The sequence below is a fragment of the Umbelopsis ramanniana genome (genome assembly GCF_025399195.1).
Source record: "Umbelopsis ramanniana AG unplaced genomic scaffold K450scaffold_31, whole genome shotgun sequence".
Classification (NCBI taxonomy): Eukaryota; Fungi; Mucoromycota; class Umbelopsidomycetes; order Umbelopsidales; family Umbelopsidaceae; genus Umbelopsis; species Umbelopsis ramanniana.
Genome location: NW_026252117.1, coordinates 178,397 through 197,614, shown reverse-complemented (window position 1 = coordinate 197,614; position 19,218 = coordinate 178,397). Strand labels below are relative to the sequence as shown.

The 19,218-nt window shown below is 43.3% G+C and overlaps 7 protein-coding genes across 7 annotated transcripts; 5 read left to right on the top strand and 2 right to left on the bottom strand.

The window, feature by feature from the left end:
• Positions 1–31: 31 nt before the first annotated feature.
• On the bottom strand, positions 32–1,172 carry K450DRAFT_243346 (uncharacterized protein). Its single transcript, XM_051589405.1, has 3 exons — positions 715–1,172; positions 371–648; positions 32–298 (listed from the first exon to the last, which is right to left on the bottom strand). The coding sequence occupies exons 1-3, from the start codon at positions 1,145–1,147 to the stop codon at positions 173–175; spliced, it is 837 nt and encodes a 278-aa protein (XP_051444225.1). The 5' UTR covers positions 1,148–1,172; the 3' UTR covers positions 32–172.
• A 139-nt stretch (positions 1,173–1,311) lies between these two features.
• Positions 1,312–3,148, top strand: K450DRAFT_243339 (uncharacterized protein). The gene is made up of 4 exons (XM_051589404.1): positions 1,312–1,844; positions 1,901–1,958; positions 2,034–2,543; positions 2,624–3,148. Exons 1-4 carry the CDS (start codon positions 1,485–1,487, stop codon positions 2,770–2,772), a joined length of 1,077 nt encoding a protein of 358 aa, XP_051444224.1. The 5' UTR covers positions 1,312–1,484; the 3' UTR covers positions 2,773–3,148.
• A 459-nt stretch (positions 3,149–3,607) lies between these two features.
• K450DRAFT_243330 (uncharacterized protein) lies at positions 3,608–5,534 on the top strand. The gene is made up of 6 exons (XM_051589403.1): positions 3,608–3,987; positions 4,078–4,164; positions 4,232–4,469; positions 4,541–4,643; positions 4,709–5,165; positions 5,233–5,534. Exons 1-6 carry the CDS (start codon positions 3,743–3,745, stop codon positions 5,441–5,443), a joined length of 1,341 nt encoding a protein of 446 aa, XP_051444223.1. The 5' UTR covers positions 3,608–3,742; the 3' UTR covers positions 5,444–5,534.
• An 883-nt stretch (positions 5,535–6,417) lies between these two features.
• K450DRAFT_243313 (uncharacterized protein) lies at positions 6,418–8,344 on the top strand. Its single transcript, XM_051589402.1, has 5 exons — positions 6,418–6,538; positions 6,609–6,852; positions 6,915–6,973; positions 7,038–7,126; positions 7,243–8,344. The coding sequence occupies exons 1-5, from the start codon at positions 6,432–6,434 to the stop codon at positions 8,115–8,117; spliced, it is 1,374 nt and encodes a 457-aa protein (XP_051444222.1). The 5' UTR covers positions 6,418–6,431; the 3' UTR covers positions 8,118–8,344.
• Positions 8,345–8,456: 112 nt separating this feature from the next.
• Positions 8,457–10,591, top strand: K450DRAFT_243309 (uncharacterized protein). Its single transcript, XM_051589401.1, has 5 exons — positions 8,457–8,591; positions 8,665–9,471; positions 9,546–10,020; positions 10,085–10,298; positions 10,427–10,591. Exons 1-5 carry the CDS (start codon positions 8,475–8,477, stop codon positions 10,533–10,535), a joined length of 1,722 nt encoding a protein of 573 aa, XP_051444221.1. The 5' UTR covers positions 8,457–8,474; the 3' UTR covers positions 10,536–10,591.
• A 425-nt stretch (positions 10,592–11,016) lies between these two features.
• On the top strand, positions 11,017–12,787 carry K450DRAFT_175326 (uncharacterized protein; the record flags this gene model as incomplete). The annotated part of the gene is made up of 5 exons (XM_051584216.1): positions 11,017–11,192; positions 11,273–11,283; positions 11,359–11,729; positions 11,791–12,358; positions 12,420–12,787. The coding sequence occupies 5 exons, from the start codon at positions 11,017–11,019 to the stop codon at positions 12,785–12,787; spliced, it is 1,494 nt and encodes a 497-aa protein (XP_051444220.1).
• A 181-nt stretch (positions 12,788–12,968) lies between these two features.
• Positions 12,969–19,215, bottom strand: K450DRAFT_188922 (uncharacterized protein). Its single transcript, XM_051584444.1, has 18 exons — positions 19,170–19,215; positions 18,749–19,100; positions 18,382–18,678; positions 17,662–18,318; positions 17,353–17,592; positions 17,249–17,284; positions 17,075–17,184; positions 16,556–17,006; positions 16,202–16,488; positions 15,163–16,134; positions 14,908–15,086; positions 14,735–14,846; positions 14,536–14,658; positions 14,306–14,469; positions 14,010–14,232; positions 13,501–13,943; positions 13,284–13,418; positions 12,969–13,219 (listed from the first exon to the last, which is right to left on the bottom strand). Exons 1-18 carry the CDS (start codon positions 19,184–19,186, stop codon positions 13,071–13,073), a joined length of 4,947 nt encoding a protein of 1,648 aa, XP_051444219.1. The 5' UTR covers positions 19,187–19,215; the 3' UTR covers positions 12,969–13,070.
• Positions 19,216–19,218: the final 3 nt, after the last annotated feature.

The following is a 19,218-nucleotide window of genomic DNA, read 5'->3' as shown; positions in this document are numbered from 1 at the left end:
AACTCAGTTATTGAACATTGAACCTGCATCTGTCTGGTTTAACGGTGCTATTGATTTTTATTCTTTACTCTAGTTCAGCACACCATTTCTAACTTGAAGAACAAACAGGCAAACCATATACAAATTATTAATGTATTGTTTATTTGAATATGGTACGTTGCGCTCCTTGTTATCAGGATGAGATGTCACAAAACACAGGACTGATACTGTCTGCGTAGGATTCGCTGGTTGATGTTGGTACCAAGCTTTCCTTGTTCGTAGCAAAAAGATCTCCATACATTGCATCTGCCGCGACAGTCTAATTAAAATATCAAGGTCAGTACAACACCTTTACGAAAGGTATCCATGCACAAAGACGTGTGTTACTTACCGTTTCGTCAAAGTATTCTAATTTAACCCATTCCTCATCATCTGCGTTTCGCGTAGCCATGGAATACATGTTCTTGCGCGGGGTACTTTCATTTTCAGCGTTGATAACAGACATTTGCACGGTTTGTGCTTTGCCAGCACTTTTGCTTTGTTCCTCTTTCGTTTCTTCTTGCTGCGCTCGCTTCGCCGAAGCTCTTTCCTTCTCATCGCTCTTATCAATATACGAAAGTGTGGGCCGCATTTGTACAGTGTTTGTCAGCGGTGTGACATGAAGTTCCTCTACAAAAGACTGGTTACTACTCACATACTATACAAATCTATCCATATATATAGCTGTGGACTCACTGTCTTTCAAAACTCCAACAAGGTATTTTGTTTTTGTAGGTATAAGGGTGGAACCTAGTGTTTGTTTGTCTAAAAGGGTTCGCTTCTTTGGTCGACCAGAGTAATCGTCTTCATCCTCCTGATCAAACACCGTCCTGAATTTCTCTCCTGTTACGCCGGAAGCAAAGTCGTCACCTCGACCCTTGTCATACGTTGGTGCACGGGTATCAATGGGAAGGTCGACTTCTATAAGTTGGGATTTTGGTTTGATTCGAGCTGCGGCTGGACCCGTTCCAGGTGCAAATGGCAAAACTCTGAGAGGATATTGGAATAGATACAAGTTTTGAGCCAGTTTAGTAGAGAGATAGACTGGAATTTCATGTAAAATCTCATCTTCCTCCTCGTCGTGGTGTTGGTGATTGGAATGAGATGCTGTAGCCTCTGGTTCAGCCATCGTGTGTAAAGGTCTATTGGGTTTTGGGGTCCATTGTGTTAGGGCTTCCACCCACTTTTTTGTGAGCGAAAAATCAACAGTCACAAAAAGTTTTGCCACTTTGTTACCTTGCAAAACGGGCTTGTGCGACTGCTGATTTCCACTGTCTTGACTGTTTCTCCCAAAGGTAATTGTCCCGCGACTGCATTTCGAACCGTCCTTTGGCAGTACCAGCGACGAGTACCGACAATCATCGTCATTAAAGTGCCTGTACTTTAATCTGAACCTTTTTGACTGACATTTTATGCTATACCTCATTGTGCTTTAATTCAGCATTACAGCCCTTCCTCAACTTGTAATGTCCTACCCAATGCTTACCAAACAAGAAGAAGAGGCGCTCACGACATCAGCGCAAGCTACTGCTCAGTACGTCGCTGACCTCTCTGAACTTCCTGCTGTTCAGCAACAGAACCAAAATGATACTCAAGTCCCCACTAGTAATGTTGCACAATTGGACTTGCCTCAAGATTACCAAGCCCATTTCAGCGCTGCTCAGGCACAAGCCGTCGCCCAAGCGGCAGCAGCGGCCATGACCCAGGCGAATAACGGAAACTATCCAGTTGACTTTACGTCTGCTACTTCGGCGGGCATGGATTCACAAGCATCTCAGCAACAAGTCTCCAATGACATGTACAGAAAGTCTTTAATCAGTGAGAAGGTAACCCTCATTTGCCAATGACCGCCGCCATGACCGTTTTACTTATATGCGTATAGGTGAGGGCTGAGAACCGAGAGAGAAAGAAGAGATGGCGCGAACAAAATGAGGATAGAAGTAAGTACTTTATCTACGTGGTTGATTTAGCGTATGTAAACGTTAACAATGCAAACTTTCCCTTCTCCTTTTTAGACAAGGACAATGATTTACGTTGTCGTGTCAACAAACGCGCCATTCGATTGTTCGGTGCGGGAGATAGTGAACACAAGCGAAGCTGGATCGAAAGAGAATTTGTAAAGAGACAAGCAAAGAGAAAGGACAAGGAAATTCGCAAACATGCTGTGAACGGAGCTATCAACAATGACGGCTCAGTGGGTGGCAGTCCTGGTGCGGATCAGTTACAATCCTCAGCGCAGTCCAATGACCTTGCTCAATTACAAAATTCTTCCTATTATAACATGGGAGCTGGTAATATGGCTCCCCTATCTCCCAACACCACTGCAAAGCTGTTAAATAGCAACCTGCAAGAAGCCATCAAAGCACAACAAGAAACTAGTCAATTGACATCAGCACAGTTGCTTGAAAAGTTATTGCAGCAAGCTCCTGCTCCACAGCTTGAAGGTTCACAAATGCAGTCATTCAGCAACGAACAAGCTACCGGCGACTCAGCAACAGGCAACGAGCTTGGTGATGGTAATCCATGTAAGTTTGACATTATATGGGCTTTCCGACGTGTAAAGTAGTTCCCAACTCTGACCATGCGCGATTTTTTGATTGTTTAGCTGTGTCCGAGGCTTCTTCTACGCCAACAACGTCGGCGTCTCATGTAGCAAACGCACCAAACGGAGGAGCTCCAGCTAACCAAAATGGTGATTACCCAATGGAGGCGGTTCTTACTCTGATGCAATTGAATGCAGGTTGGCGGCAATGATCTCTTATCCGAAAGCTCCCTATACATTTCATTGAATTGAAAGTATGCTTGCACGAGGAGCCAAGTCATGTACAAGATACCTCATTCTTTTGCCTCTCACATAGAATATTGAACCAAGTCGTCCAATTTCACAGCATCTGAATCTCAACAAGACGATGTTTGTTTCTTCTGTTACTTTTTTTTTTTTTCCCCCTTTCTTTCACTTTTATCATAACAGCATTTTTTTTTTCTTTCTCTCTCTTTTGACACTCACCACATCTAATTCGGTCGCAGTACTTCTCATATTTTTATTTTCGAAAATGAATTTTACCTGCCTGCACCCGAGTAACAAATAAGAATAGGAAAACTAAAAATTTGACGTGTGATAAGAGACGTAGAAAGGAAGGAGACCATTGACATGGTTAGCACTTATATTATTGATTCGTCATGACCATTCCATATCCGTTGAAACGAAGGGACTCTTAAAGTGGAACAAACGTAATTAGTCATGACGAGTGACAATTCAAGGCATGTGAAGTAATGTTACTATGACTTTTATCTTTTTAAACGTTTATGTGGCGGCGTCGGCCGTCAGACCCACCAACTTGTGCAATGCTCTGTCGGTTTTTGCGGGGTAAAAGGGGTGAGGTAGGACATAGCACTCACTCATTCGCTAGTATAATTCACCCTGCTTATCCATAGGATCAACATGTATTAAAACAAAAACTATGATGTGATATTTCATTCCTCACGCCATGGTCTTCAAATCATAGAGCCTGGGATCATCACACTGTTTTTTTGAATTTGGTTTCAATTGAATTTTACATAAAAACCGGTTCCCATTGTTCGTTGCACCACCCCGCCCAATCATACGCTGGGAAAAGCTAACGCTCGCTAATTGTTTGGCTACCATCCGTCCAGTCCCTGTGATCAAACTAGCGTCTCTTGCCTTTCTCTCAGTTTTCACCATTCGCACATTTCAACCCCCCAAATGACCAAACTTGAAGATCGCCAAGATTCCACCTTTGCTTTAAAGTCCTCCAAAGCTGCCCTGACCCACAACAAATCCGACGATATTATGATCCACACATTGAAAGATACCGACGATGTTTCCGTCGACCTGAAAAACGTACAAACCGGCCTAGTGACAGAAAAGACAGAGGCACAACCGAATCAAGTCATGGTCATGTTTGGACTTCTCAGAAAGCTGATCGGTGTCAAGGACATATTAGCATTGCAAGTATTACTATTTTGCACTAGAGTAGTGCGTTACAATTTACACTACGACAACGCCTTATAGATACCGACACTAATCCATACGTTTAGGCGTATATCATTGCCTGCTACTTTATTGGCTCCTGTGGGAAACTTAGAGTACTGGAATTATATGGACCGACCCGATATTTTTTCAACGTAAGGTTTTTTTTAGTCTACGTCGTTACTAGCTTGGTTTCACATGAATTAAACCCCTGCCAAAAAGTATGGCCGATTCCGATGAACCCTTAGAACGCATGGTCAATGTCCTTCGCTGGTGGTTTTCGAAAGAGCTCAAGTACGTATCTGGAAAACTGATTAAGCCTTACAACTCCATCTTGGGAGAAACCTTCAAATGCTGGTGGGACGTATCTGAGGAGGAGATGGATAGTACAGGGCAACAGGCGTCGTCTACTGCGAGTGAATCCAAGGGGAATATCCGTGTCAAGTGCTTAAACGAGCAGGTGAGCATAAACAAACAAGTAAAGGGAGGTATCCATAGGGGCTGACGGTTTTTTTTTTTTTTTTTTGACAGATTTCGCACCATCCTCCTGTGTCGGGATTTTATTACTCTTGTGAACAAAAAGGTGTGGAAGCACGAGGTATCGACCACATCTCAGCCCGTTTCTCTGGCACCTGTAAGTGAAGTGACGCATTTTATTGGCAGAAACAAATCACGGTTGACTGACTTTTGTATGATCAGCGTTCAAAGTGGGTCCAGGAGATCAGAATTTAGGCATTTTTGTCAGGATGCTTAACCGAGATAACGAGGAATACCAATTGACGCACCCCTGGGCATCCGTCAACGGTTGGCTCAAAGCTTCTCTCTATGCCACAATCTCCGACAATTGCTATATGACATGCCCGAAATCAAAGCTGAAGGCTATTGTGGAATACAAAGATGAGAAATGGATCGGCAAGCCGAAGTTTGAGCTGCGCGGTTTAATATTTACATACGACCCTAACAATGATACAATCAACAAATTAAAGAATGTCCCCCCCGCTGATGTATTAGCGACAATAGAAGGATCATGGAGAACTCAGATTCATGTTATATACCCAGATGGTCAGAAGCGCCTTTTAATCGACCTCACTCAGCTAGAAGTCATGCCAAAGCAGGTCAAACCCATTGAAGAACAAGAAGAGATGGAGAGTCGTCGGTAAGCAATATTTTTTGAGGCTATTCCCGGCTTGCAGTGCTGTATGCTCACATTTCAATATACACAGCATTTGGAAAGATGTGACAGAAAACATCCTTGCCAAGGACTTCAATCAAGCGACCAAGGTTAAGCATGCAATTGAAGAAGCGCAGCGTGTCAAAGCGGCTGACAGAAAGAGCAATGGAGAGGAGTTTGTACCCCAACTATTCCAGCTTCCTGTTGAAGGAGGCAAGCCAGAGCTTACTGAACAAGCTAGAGAGATTTTGAAGTCTTTGTAGCGAATTATCCTTCTATTTTTTCTAAACATCATAATTTTTGCATATTCAGTTTATAGATTCAATTGTGGGTTTGATTCCGGCCCCAGTAACAATAAATTTTGCTGCGAAGCGAGATCACGGGAAGAGGCTTTGCAGGTCAACTCAATACATCTAGTAACCCAACTTAAGGAAACATGCATTGATTACCCCGGTAAATGAAGAAGTCTCTGGAATTCTTTCTGCAAAGTCAATATTTTTGATGGGCATCGTGGCTGAGGTCGAGCACTACGGTTCCACAAGCCTCCTACACAGTAAATTTGCTCAGTTTTTGCTCTATTAATATCCAGAAGACAGTCAGCCAGCCAGCGTAGTGAGTGGCAAAGCATCTATACGCAAACCTCTATTGCCGATTATATTTTTGTGCCAACGAAAGATGAACCATCATCTACGTACTCTGTAGAAAGTTCTTTCGAAGGGCAGCCGGAAATAAGTTGGCAGTCACCGATCCTGAACACAAGAAGCACAAGCAGTTTTCTTTACCCTGGCGGATGAATATTTACACACCCTTTCCGAGTAACACTTTGACAAGACCACGATGAAGAAGCTAAAACTGCCTGCTGTAACGCCTTTTCGAGAAAATAAAGTTGAAATGATTCAGACAACAAGTTCATGCAGTCGTTCCACATATTCTATACAGACGTCCACCAGGTCATGACCGGTATATCTAGTCTACGCTGGTCGACAGCTAGAACGTACGTGCTCAAAAAAGCAATTGATCATGTCTTCATCATATCAGTGTAACTGGTTGAGGGTGAAAGTGATGAAGATAATCCAGCCGCGTGTCTCCGAGGGAAATGGATGGGCGCGCGCTCAGCTTTTGTTTGCTGCACGTAACTGCGCAAGTGCGCAATATTCACGCAGTTCGGGGATTCAAATTATAATTCAAACATTATATTTAAGCTTGTTGTGGTGGCTTTCTCCAAAGTATCGTTATCCTATCCTTTCCCCTATGTACAAAGTCGCCGAAGCAAATCAATACGTTGTCAAGACCGGTTTCGGTGTTGACGATATCCAAGTATGCAAGAAATGTATGGTTTGGCCTGGCCAAACTGCCCAGTAAGTCATATAAACCTTGACTAGGTTTGGGCGGACGGAGCGACTTCTGACAACAGTATGTTACTTGTAGATATTTCGATGTTACTCCTCACAATTTTGAGTTGAGTCTGCACGCAATGTCGGTTGAAAAGTTGGAGTTCTTGCTGCCCGCTGTTATGACTATTGGTCCCAAGATCGAACTTCCTAGTTTGGTGAAATACGCTAGACTGATGACTGGAAGAACAAAGTCCAATGTTCCCGAGCTGGTGAAGGGTATCATTGAAGGTGAAACTCGTGTCATTGCCGCAGGTATGTCTATGGAGGAGATTTTCAAGGTAAGAATTGGCATGTGTGCAAAAGTCTGGTGGGCAATACTAACTTTAATCATGGATGGCAGGATCGCAAAGCGTTCAAGGAAAATATCATTAGAAATGTGCAGAGCGAATTGGATCACTTGTAAGTATTGAGGAATAGAATCGGTTATTTCCTAAGGCGCATGAGACTAATGGTCTATTATCAGTGGTTTGTACTGCTACAATACAAACATCAAGTCCCTGCAAGACACCCCTGGCTCTGAATACTTTTCTTACATGAGGATGAAGACACAAGGTATGTTGATAATGAATATGGGGTAGTGTGGATAAACTCTTGTGGAAGAGCACAGCATGGAAGGGAACAAAAACGATGACATAGGAACTTGTTCTAACAATTCCTTTGTTTGATAGAGGGTGCTGTTAACCAAGCTAAGATTGATGTGGCTGATGCCCGGTTCAAGGGTGACGTTGGTGAGAAGGAAAAAGTTGGTATGACTCGCCAAGAAGTGGGTCGTATTGAAGCCGATACCGTCATATATGAAAACGAGAAGAAAGCTGCCATCAGTCAAGCAAATGCTCGCCTTGAAGCTCGACGGGCTGAGTTTGATCGCCAAGTCGAAACCGCCAAGATTGAAGCCAAGCAAGCTTCCAGTACCCGTCAAATTGAGCTTCAGCGTGATTATGAAGAGAAACGTCAACTTGCTGAAACCGAAAGACTTCGTGCTGATGTTGTTGCTAAATGGAAGGCAGAATATGAAGTTGGCGTGCAAAAGGCTAATACTGAGCTCTACAACCAACAACGAAAGGCTGATGCTGAACTGTTCAAGAAGCAACAAGAAGCTGAAGGTATGTTCATTACAGCTTCCAAGGCTGCTGAGGCTCAAATGAAGAAGGCCGATGCATACTTGTATGAGAAGCAAAAGGAAGCCGAAGCAATTTCAGAAGTCATGGCTGCTCAGGCTAATGGTTTGAAGATGCTGGTCGGTGCTTTCAATGGCGACACCAATGCTGCTCTCAACTACTTGATGGTCGAACGTGGTACCTTCCAGGCTATGGCCAAGGAGAATGCCAACGCCATCAAGGGTCTCAACCCCAAGATAACCGTTTGGAATCAAGATGGAAAAGCACAGTCAAATCCTATTGCCGATATCTACAAGTCTCTCCCTCCTCTTATCGATACCGTGCGTGAACAAACTGGCATTAGCCCTCCTACCTGGTTGGCCAACATGACTCCAAATGCAAACGAAATAGCCAAGTCCCAGACACTTGTTAATGGCAAAGCATAATCTTATCACTCCTTACAATCTATTTTCCTTTCTTTCCTTTTGAGGACTCTATGATACTTCCCTCATTATCCATTGATACCACTTCTTCCTTTACGGCAAACTTCGCCATTAGATGACCTTTCTTTACAATCCCTTACTTAAGCTCGGATAATATCTTATTATATGATAGCATGAACTGTGTATAATGTACAAACTTTTTTTTGAAATAAATTGCTGTTAACTGTACTCTGAAGTTTAGGATATAAAATCCTCCGCGAGCTCGAGAAAAATCCTAGCACGTGACTTGCTATTTTGATTTCCCTTTCGCGCAAAGCTATTGTCGGGGCGACTCAACCATAAGGATTATACTTTGGCCGTATGGATTCACTCAATAATTATGGCTCCAGTGACGAGGAAGGTCCTTCAACAACAAACAGTAGCAGAGGAACGTCTTCTGCTGTTAAGATAAACAGTGCACCCGATGTTGGTGGCGAAGTAAGTACTGATCCAGTCGAGGCAGAGCGGATTGTGATCTGATCTAACAGGCTCTTGTGCCAACCCTTATTAGAACACCAATGCTATGCGCTTGTACACAGCACCCACCACCACAGAAGTAGCTGTCAATATTCCTTATAGCGACATGATGTTGCCTACGCTTGGACCCGACAATCCGTTTACACAAAAGAAAATGGCAACGCAGAATGTATTGACTGGACACATTGAGGCAGAAGCTATGAATGAAACGGATTTCCGAACACAACTTCGAACATTCGAATCTTATGGATATGCACGCGATCCTTCGATTAGCTCAACCGGCGTCAATGGTAGCATTGGTGGTGGTATTTTAGGAACTGGGTATATTGGCGATGTCAACAAAGCTCTTGAAATGGGAGGAGCAACTATATACGACACAGTACCCAAGAACATGCGACCAAACCAGAATATGAAAGAAAGGAGAAAGGCAAAGGGTGATCCTTCTGTTTTAGAAGGTGATAATGCATACCTTGGACCTTGGGCCGGTTATGACAACGAGAAGATCGGCAAAGCAGCTCGCCCAACTGACGAAGAAATGGAATTTGTTTCTGCTATGCACGCAAAGACCAGACAACCAAAGACAGCTGGGGAAATTCCATTTGGCGAAGAAAAGACAACTTTCCACGGAGCAGCCGAGCGGGATTATCTGGGAAGGACGTACATGGCTGTACCGCAAGATCTGGACGTCAACCTTCTTGGCGAGCCTGGAACACAAGCATCCTTTATCCCCAAAAGATGCATACATACTTGGTCTGGCCACACGCGGGGTGTGTCGGCTATTCGATTCTTGCCAAAGAGTGCACATCTTCTGCTTAGTGCTGGTATGGACAATAAGATCAAGGTACGTCCCCGGTTGCCAACGAAAAAGTGCCATCATATTTTTTCAATAAGCTAATAACTTTTTTCTGGTCATAGATCTGGGACGTGTATCACGATAGAGAATGTCTGAGAACTATGATGGGGCATGGAAAAGCGGTCAGAGATATCACGTTCAGCAATGACGGCCGAAGATTCCTCAGTGCGAGTTACGACAAAACTGTCAAATTATGGGACACTGAGACTGGCAAATGCATCAAGTCATTTACCACTGGCAAAATTCCATATACCGTTAAATTCAATCCAGATGAAGACAAACAACACATCTTCTTGGCAGGATGTGCTGACAAAAAAATTGTCCAATTTGATATCAACACTGGAGAAGTCACCCAAGAGTATGACCAGCATTTAGGCGCCGTCAACACTTTGACATTTGTTGACGACAATCGTCGTTTCATCTCAACGTCCGACGACAAGACTCTCCGCGCATGGGAATTTGATATTCCTGTTGTCATTAAATATGTTGCTGAGCCTGACATGCATTCTATGCCAGCTGTTGCGTTGCACCCAAATAGTAAGCTATCTCTTTCTGATCAAGGACTCCACTCCACACAGTGTCACTAACATATACCCCGCAGGAAAATGGTTGGCATGTACCTCGTTGGACAATCAAATACTGGTGTTTGGAGCAAGAGACCGGTTCAGACAAAATAGGAAGAAGCGTTTCGCTGGCCATACCGTTGCTGGTTATGCTTGTCAACCAGGCTTTTCTCCAGATGGACGGTTCATCTCTAGTGGTGACGCTGATGGTAATGTTTGGTGCTGGGATTGGAAAACCTGCCGTATTATCAAGTAAGTGCTGCATTCATTTGAGCTCAGAGCCTTACGGGGAATAAAAAAACCTTTTTTTTTGGGCCTGCGTGCATTAGCAAAGGTTCAAAGATTTTACTTACATATCAACCTTTTTTCCCCACATATAGAAAATTCAAGGCTCACGATAAAGTCGTTATCAATACTGAATGGCATCCTCATGAAACATCGAAGATGGCCACTTGTAGTTGGGACGGTACCATTAAATACTGGGATTAAAATAAAATTATTTGATCTTAGCCATTAAAATAATAGAATACATTTTGCCAGCAATATTCAACTCGCGTCTCTACCCGCGGATATGCAGCCATGATATCCCACATTTTCCCCTCCATTTGACTTTTATTATTGCCGTTTTTCCCTGGCAGGATCTGCGGGTTTGGCTTTCGTTTAGCTTTGCTTTCCTTTTCTAGTTGACATCCCCGCAGCGCAAACCTCACTGGTTGAGAGGTCAAATGGGGAAATCAGTGAAACCCGCTTATGTCACAACGATGTGTTTGCACTGTGACTCTTCCTGGCTGGCGGGTAACCCAGGCGCAAAATTTTTATCCTAAACCGTCGACTGAATGACGGGTGAAGGTAAGAACCTTAAAATTTGCATCCCCGCTCGCTAGTCAACTGTGGGGTTGGAGGTCCTGATTGTGATATAAAAGGCCTAGGATTCATACTGGAAATAGGCAACCTGTTTCTCGCATTTCCCATGGATAGCAACGATCTCAAGCAAACTGAATCTGGAGAAGTGACCGCTAGCCACTATGAAGGTCGTCAGCCTGACTGGTCGCCTGAAGCCGAGCGTGCTTTGGTCCGTAAAATTGATTTACGTATTCTTCCTATGCTGATCATTATGTATATTTTGAATTACGTCGATCGCACAAAGTAAGTGATAGGAAGGTCATGGAGAAAGACATCAAAAGGTCATACGTTCTAACTTTCCGAACCTCTTCACTCGTTATAAGTATTGGAAATGGTGAGCTTCTTTTGCATCAAAAATGTGATGTTGTTGTGACAGACATACTAAATATGCCCCGCCTTTTGCTTGTAGCTAAAATTGCTGGACTTTTGACTGATTTGAACATGGACTCTGGTGTGCAATACAACTGGGCATTGTCCATCTTCTTCTTTGGATACCTACTCTTGGAAATCCCAAGTAACTTGCTTCTGGCTTACTCTCGCCCCTCCATCTATATCCCTGGTATTATGATGTGCTGGGCTATCATTTCTGCCTTGACTGGAGCAGTACAAAATTACTCTGGTCTTCTCGCTGTTAGATTCTTCTTGGGTATTGTTGAGGCTGGTTTCTTCCCAGGCTGTCTTTTCTTGCTATCCTCTTGGTACAAGAAGCACGAGTTAGCTAAGCGCATGTCTATCTTGTACTGCGGTAGTATCGTTTCTGGCGCCTTTGGCGGTCTCATGGTAAAGTATCTCGCTGACAAATGGATAGTTTTATGTTCTCTTATTAATCCTTTTTCATCAGGCCTATGGTATTATTAATGGTTTGGATGGTGCCCGAGGTATTGCTGGATGGCGATGGCTGTTCATTATTGAGGGCAGTATCACAGTGGTCGTGGCTATTATTGCCGTTTTCATTTTGCCCGACTACCCTACTACTACCAGATGGTTGTCCGCAGAAGAAATCCGCATTGCTGAGACTCGTCTCATTCTCGATGGTCAAGAACCTGCCCATGGCAAATCAGAGTTCTCCTTCCGCCATGTCATCATGGCCCTTCGGGACTGGCGTGTGTATTTCTTTATCTTCTTGTTCATGCTCGATGTCTGCGCTGGAACCATCAGTTACTTTATCCCAACTATTGTCGCCAACCTTGGTTACTCTTCTGCTACGGCTCAACTCATGACTGCACCTCCATATGTCTTTGCCGCTATCTTGGCTTTGTTCAACGGTTTCCATGCCGATTACACTAAGGAGCGTGGCTATCACGTTGCTGCTCCTATGCTTATGGCTATGGTTGGCTTTATCATCAGTGCTGCTACCTTGAGCAATGCTGCGAGATACTTTGCTCTCTTCTTGTGTGCTGGTGGAATTTGTAAGTATAAAAGTTTTTTTCCGGTAATGAAGTCATCAAATATTAATTTTTGGCATTTCAGGGAGTACAATTTCTATCATTTTGGCATGGACTGGTAACACACTCAACTTCCCCAAGGAGAAGAGAGCTGTTTCTCTTGCTTTGGTGAACATGATTGGTAACTTGAGTTCAGTCTACGGAGCTCAGTTGTATCCTGCCTCCAACGGTCCAAGATACATTCCAGGCAACATTGCCAATGCTACATTCTGTTTCGCTGGTGCTATTCTTGCTGTCCTTATGAAGCATTACATCTTGCCCCGCTACAATGGACCTTTCGCCGAAAGAAGAATTGCTGATGCTGCAGAAACACCTGTTGCAGACAAACCAAACGAAGCTCTCTCCAATGGGGCTGATCATCAAGTCGTTGAACCTGGAGTTCAAAAGCCATAGGCTAAGCGTTGTTGATATTTTATATTTTTTTCTTCATCAAAAATCTCAAGTGATTTGCACTAGAAAGCTGTACCATAAGTAACCCTTCCATCCATATCTCAAACATAATAATTCATTTTCTGGACCCAAAAGTATTTGTAATGGTAGTTCTGACATCAAGTCAAATTTGGCCATGAGACGTGTGGTGATATAAGTAGTGATTTATTCCTCTATGCTGTTTAAATAATGCACATAAATTATATACTTTCAACTGGCGAGGTTGATTTGGCTAGATGACACCTAACTAATTCTCAACAGCACTTTCTTCCTTTTCTTGTGCCATCTGCATGAGGATCTCCAGCTCTCCAGATTTCAAGCACATGTCTCTAAAAATACTGTCTTCCTTTTGTAAAAGACTATGTGGCGTATCGAATTCCATCACTTTACCATGATCTATATAGGCAAGCACGTTAGAAGACTTTTCACAACCCGAAACTAATTTTCGCTTTAAACTTACCAAGGACTAACACGCGGTCGTATTGAATAATAGTTCGCAGTCTGTGAGCGATAGTTAACAAAGTGCTGTTGTTAAACTCTTCTTGAATAGTAGTTTGAATTTTATGATCCGTAGCAAAGTCTACACTGGCGGTAGCTAAAAAAAAAAAAAAAAAGAGATGTGTAAGCAAGCAGCTCGCAATTCGCTATATGCTAAAATTTTCTCCGAGATCACTCACCTTCATCCATAACAATGATCTTTGAGTTTCTCAATAAAGCTCTCGCTAAGCACAGCAGTTGACGCTGACCTTGACTGAAATTACCACCACCTTCACTGACGGCTGAATCCAAGTTCTTGAACACTGTGACATTGTTCTCTTCTACCGGCGTTACTGAAGAGGAGTCGTCACGAAGAGGAGTGGAAATACCAGAGTCTTTAAGTAAATGGACACGCTCTAACGACTCCATGATGACAGCGTCGTCATGCTGGTTGAATGGATCAAGGTTAGATCGGATAGTGCCTGAAAACAAAATGGGATCTTGTGGGATGATAGTCAAGCGCGATCTAAGATCTTCTGTGCCTATCGTTGTTATATCGATGCCGTCGATGACGATGGAACCTTCAACAGGGTCTACAAATCGGAACAGCGACATTGCCAAAGTAGATTTGCCAGAACCAGTTCTATTTTGACAGAAAAGGGTAAGAGAGGGTTTGAATTCATCGTTTTCATGACACATGCATACGAACCTGCCAACGACTCCAATCTTTTCCTTTGGCTTTGTCTCAAATGTAATGCCACGCAACACCGTTTCGAGATCAGATGCATAACGAATGTGGAGATTGTTTACGGAGACACATCCTTCCGTGGGCCAAGCTGCGCTAGGACGTGAATTGGTGATGATAGTCGGAGGTTCCTGTTCCAATTCCAAATATTCTTGTACACGCTCAACGGAATTAAGGTCCATTTCCACTGGTTATTGAAGAGTACATTATAAATATATCGTCCGCAAAACATATAAACATTTAATGGTCGTAAGGCTTACCTTGTGTATAATTACGTACGAGCCAATTGACCTGTGGAACAAACTGGAGAGCCCACGAAAGTGCCAAACCGGCCAGACCGGCGTCCATGTATCCAGCGCTGATGCGAATCAAGAGAAGGACACCAGTAATCAAGGTAATGCCCGCTCCTATCATATCGGCACGGCTAGTATTATAATAGTGAGTAACAATAGTACAACTGCAAGATTGAACCCTTCATCGCCCTACTTACACAGAAAGCCATCGGTTGCCTCCCCATAAGAACCAGAATGGTCTGATATTGCCATCAATGGTTTTCAAGTTTTCATCCATAAACCGAGATTCAGCACCAAACGCTCGAATGGTAGAGAGTCCCCTGATGTACGTGGTTAATGTATTCGGTTTCATTGAAAGAACGCATGGATCAGTCATGTTACTTTAGATACACTTACATTAGGGTTTCTCCAAAATGTGAATAAATAGGAGATCTGGTGATAGAGTCCAGCCGCTTGAGTTCACGACTGCAGCGGATGTACATAGCCGCGACCGAGTAGAACATACCACCTAAAGAGACGACAGTTCAGTAACTGTACATATCTTATAGCATCGTTCAACTATGACTTACATATGATAACGGCAGCAATCAAGAAAGCAGGGGTTACGGTAAAGATGACAGCAAATACGGACAAGCATCCAATCAAATTTTGAATGACAGAACCAAGGCGACTAGTGATACCGGCATCGACGACTTCAAAATCTTTAGCGAATCGATTCATGATACGCCCAACAGGAGTGGTATCAAAGCTGAAAGAGAACATCAAATCGTCGGTTAAATACCAGGAAGACCTAGGCATAAAGTAAAGTACGCATATCTACTCACAATCGTATAGGCGCACGGAACACCGTATCAAGCAATCTCTCGTACAGAATCTTACTTGCTCTTAGAGAACCATAAAACTGTACCCACATTCGGATAACGTTTGCTATCACAGCGCAAAAATCAATCAGCAAGAAGATTCCAAGGTAATAAACTAAATCGACAGATTGGGGCTCATCCGCGCTCAAAGTGGTGAGATTGCTAGCTCGACTGCCACCCATGAAGAGAAAGTTTGTAGGGTTCTGCGAAATGGTAAAGAAATAGTTGGAGAATGATCCTTCCTTTTCTTGCGTGTGCATATAGTTTGCCATAATATTATTTGTTGTGGGTGCCTCCTCAGTAGCGTAGGCATCCGCCCATCTTTTGAGCCAAAGTGATTCACCCACATTGAATGCTCGAACAAGACAGAAGAGAAGGATGATGAGAATCCAATAAGGGATACCGCCAGAAGCGTTGATATACATTTTGTAGATCTGAGACTTGACTCGTCCACGCTCACGACCTTCGGATTGAATCAAAGTGTGTACCGGCTTCTTAGATGCTGTGTTTTCGGCATTGATGGTTTGTTCTTGAGACGAGCTTTCTTCCGTAACCGTTGTTGTAGTTGAATCAATAGCACCCTCTTCAATGGCTTCATCATCATCTTCGACGAACTCAGTGCCTTCATCGCCGACTACATCATGGAGAAACTCGCTCTTTAGAACATCCTGAACTTTTCCGTGTAAAGCAATTCGGCCATTGTCCATTTTAACCAGATATTTAGCAGCTCCAGAGCAAAGTCGAACATGATGTGTAACCAAAATTCTTGTGCGGCCCTTCATGAGGTCGCTTCGAAGACAATTTCGATAAATATGCTTGGCTGTATGACTATCGACCGCAGAAAGGACGTCGTCCATTAAGATATGCCGAGCTCGCGAATAGATGGCGCGGGCCAACGACACACGCTGCTTCTGACCTCCGGATAAGGTGACACCTCTAAATATCATGAAAGTAATGAGCTTTCCATCCATGTGTCATAACTTGACCTTTACTTTTGACTTACTGTTCCCCAATTTCGGTTTGATCTCCATCATCCAGAATTTCCAGGTCCCTTTTCAAAGCGCATGCATAAATAACCTTATTATATCTTTCCTCATCATAGGGCAGTCCAAACAAGATATTATCCCTCAGAGATTTGTGCTGCAGCCAAGCAGTTTGAGCAACATATGCAACTCCAGAATATGAAATGTTGTTAGGGTTGGCATTATCGACGTTTACGGTCTTCTTGGGTAAATAAACTTCGCCAGACTCAACATCCATTTCTCCAAGCAATGCCAATAAAAGTGAGGTCTAAGAACGAGCTGTTAGATATAGCTGTGTACAATCACATACAGTCTATCGATTATACAGGACATACCTTGCCGCTACCGGTTGAACCACAAATGATAGATAATTCACCTAACGGAAAGGTGACATCCAAATCCAGCAGCTTGAAGCTTTTGTTAGCTGTTTGTTCCACATCACTTTTAGACCTTTCCTCGCTCGTTGTATCTGTGTGCCATTGAAAGGTTGCGTTTTTAAAGCCGATTTTGTTGCTGTCCTCACTGCCGTTGATTTGAGGTTCCTCGTTATCATGCAGACCTTGAAAATCATTGACGCTTTGTACGTCGTCTTCATTGAGAAACTGGTTGATTCTACGCAAGCTGACTCTGGCAGAAACCAAGTCCATCAAGATTTCGGGGAGAACGTTGAGGGGAAACCTTAGTCTCTCGAACAAAGTGATACCAGTAAAGACAATAGCAGGTGTTAAATTCTCTTTCTGCAATACAGTGAACGAGAAGTACGACACAATGGTAACTATCATAGGGCTATCGTCGATCTCAATGGTAAGCGTGATGTAAAACTAGGGGCATGATCCAATGTTAGTCTGACTTACGTAGAATTCCATAGCATGACAAATGCAGCATTCACAAAAAACATGGAAACCAATTTGCGCAATTCGATTTGACGAGCAGCTATAATCCTCTCCGAGATACTCTTCTCCCACTACATAAACGCAATATCAGAATATATGCCATCTCGCCTACGTTCACCATATACAACATCTCACCGCAAAAAACTTGAGCATTCGAATCGCTTGCAAGGACTATTAAAGAATATGACTGTTAACCAGTCGAACAAACATCCATGTATATTATGATTCATGAAGCTTACCTCGTTCATGAGTGTAACACGCTTGTCCCGAGCAGCCATTAACCGTTCTTGAACTTTTGTGAATCGCTTTTGAATCCAGCTGTTGAGTGGCATTGAGACGAGAATAACTGTCATTCCGACAAAGCAACTCCATCCCATCAAATTGTAAAGGTAATAGAGGGCAAATATAATTGCGAGAGGAGTAGTGTACGCGAGATATATGAAACCAACAATATATCCAATTCTGGGGGTATCGATTGCCTGTGAAACGCAACACAAATACAATTAGACATGGAGTCTCCGTCACTCTGTAATATCTAAAGTGCTTACCATAAGGTTGGTGATCTTTCCAACACCCGTTCCAACTTTGACATCTTCCTTTTTACTAGCCTTTTTCGTTTTCTTGTCATCGTCTTCAGTGCTATCCTTTTTCATGGCGTCAGCCGTGTCTTCATCGACAATACCGCTGGTATCTTTCCTCTTCAAGCTCTTGGCATAGATCTCGCTGTTAACTTGAACTGCAACACGCATTTGCATGGACCGGGAGTAGTAAAAGGTGCGGTTGACGAAAATAGATCTCATAAGAAGGGTGGCGACCATGCCAAACACATACATGTAGGCTGGTTCGAGATTGCGATTGGGGTCATTCTTTGTATCTTGCAGAAAGACTAGAAGTTTTTCCAGGAAGAAAGGAGGCAGAAAGTTGAAGAAAACTTCGAGCAAGGCAGCAAAAAACTGCTTGATAAGATCTCCAGCATTTCCCTTTGCCACTCTCCATCCCAATGATTGCTCCTTTCCCTTACGGTTGAATCGCTTGCGGTTGAATTGGTGCCATACGTTGAAAGATCGAAGATAAGGTGTAAGCTCAGCTAAATCGGGTAACTCCAAGGCTTTAGCTCCTCCAAGCTTGATAAGTGGGGTCATCCATGAGAAATACAATTGCTGAAACGCGCTAGCGGTGGCTTCAGGGCTGACTTCTCGATTTTCCTATTGGCAAAATCCTAATGAGATGTAAATTTCCGATCATTCTCCATCAAATAGGTAACTTACAGAACAATAACCAAGGCCACTTTCTATAACTGGTTTCCAATCAAGTTCGAAGGGAGTAGCCCAAACCACAATCGTCAAAAGCAAATTGAGAGCAAGAGGGATAGCCCCTGATATAGCAAGGACCCAATTGTCTTGAGTCGAAGGTGTCTGGAGATCTAGGTAGTGATATAGCTCCTCTCGGAAATGGATGGCACTAAATACCGTCACGGTTGAGAAAAAGGCAATGAAATATTCTAAGATGCTATGGGATCGAAGCTTGTTGCCGGATTTCGAGAGTATGAGAACTGATGCAAATATCTGCAAAGGATGGTGTTAGCGGTGGCACATCGGTGAATGAAACAGGGATTTAAGATGTGAAAAAGATTACCCAGCCGATAAGGAGAGAACCGCATCGAATCCACTCGTACACAGAAACTGCATTGCTATTTCCATTGAATACGTCCAATAGTCTCAAAGTCACCAGTGCTGCATAATCCAGAGTTTGTAAAACGGTGGCAATCGTGACAAGAATCTCAGAACGTTTGATTTTCTTCAGCAGCGAAGGATGATCGATACTCTGCAGTGTTTTTTCGTAGAACGGAATATCTGGCTTAGATATTGCCGGGTCGCTGGCAATACTATCGTAACCATTTTTTGAACGGTTTCTCCTCACCCATTTCACGGCATGCGCGGCAGTGAATGTGAGGCAGAAAGTCATTGGAACTATGGATTCCATTAGACTAGGAGAATATCAAGAATTTAGTTTCTAGGTTGCCATATTCCAATGAAGGTCTCAAAATGCTTCTCACCTTGCTGTCGGCACCATTTTAACTACAACAGTAACGTAACGTGCTGGTA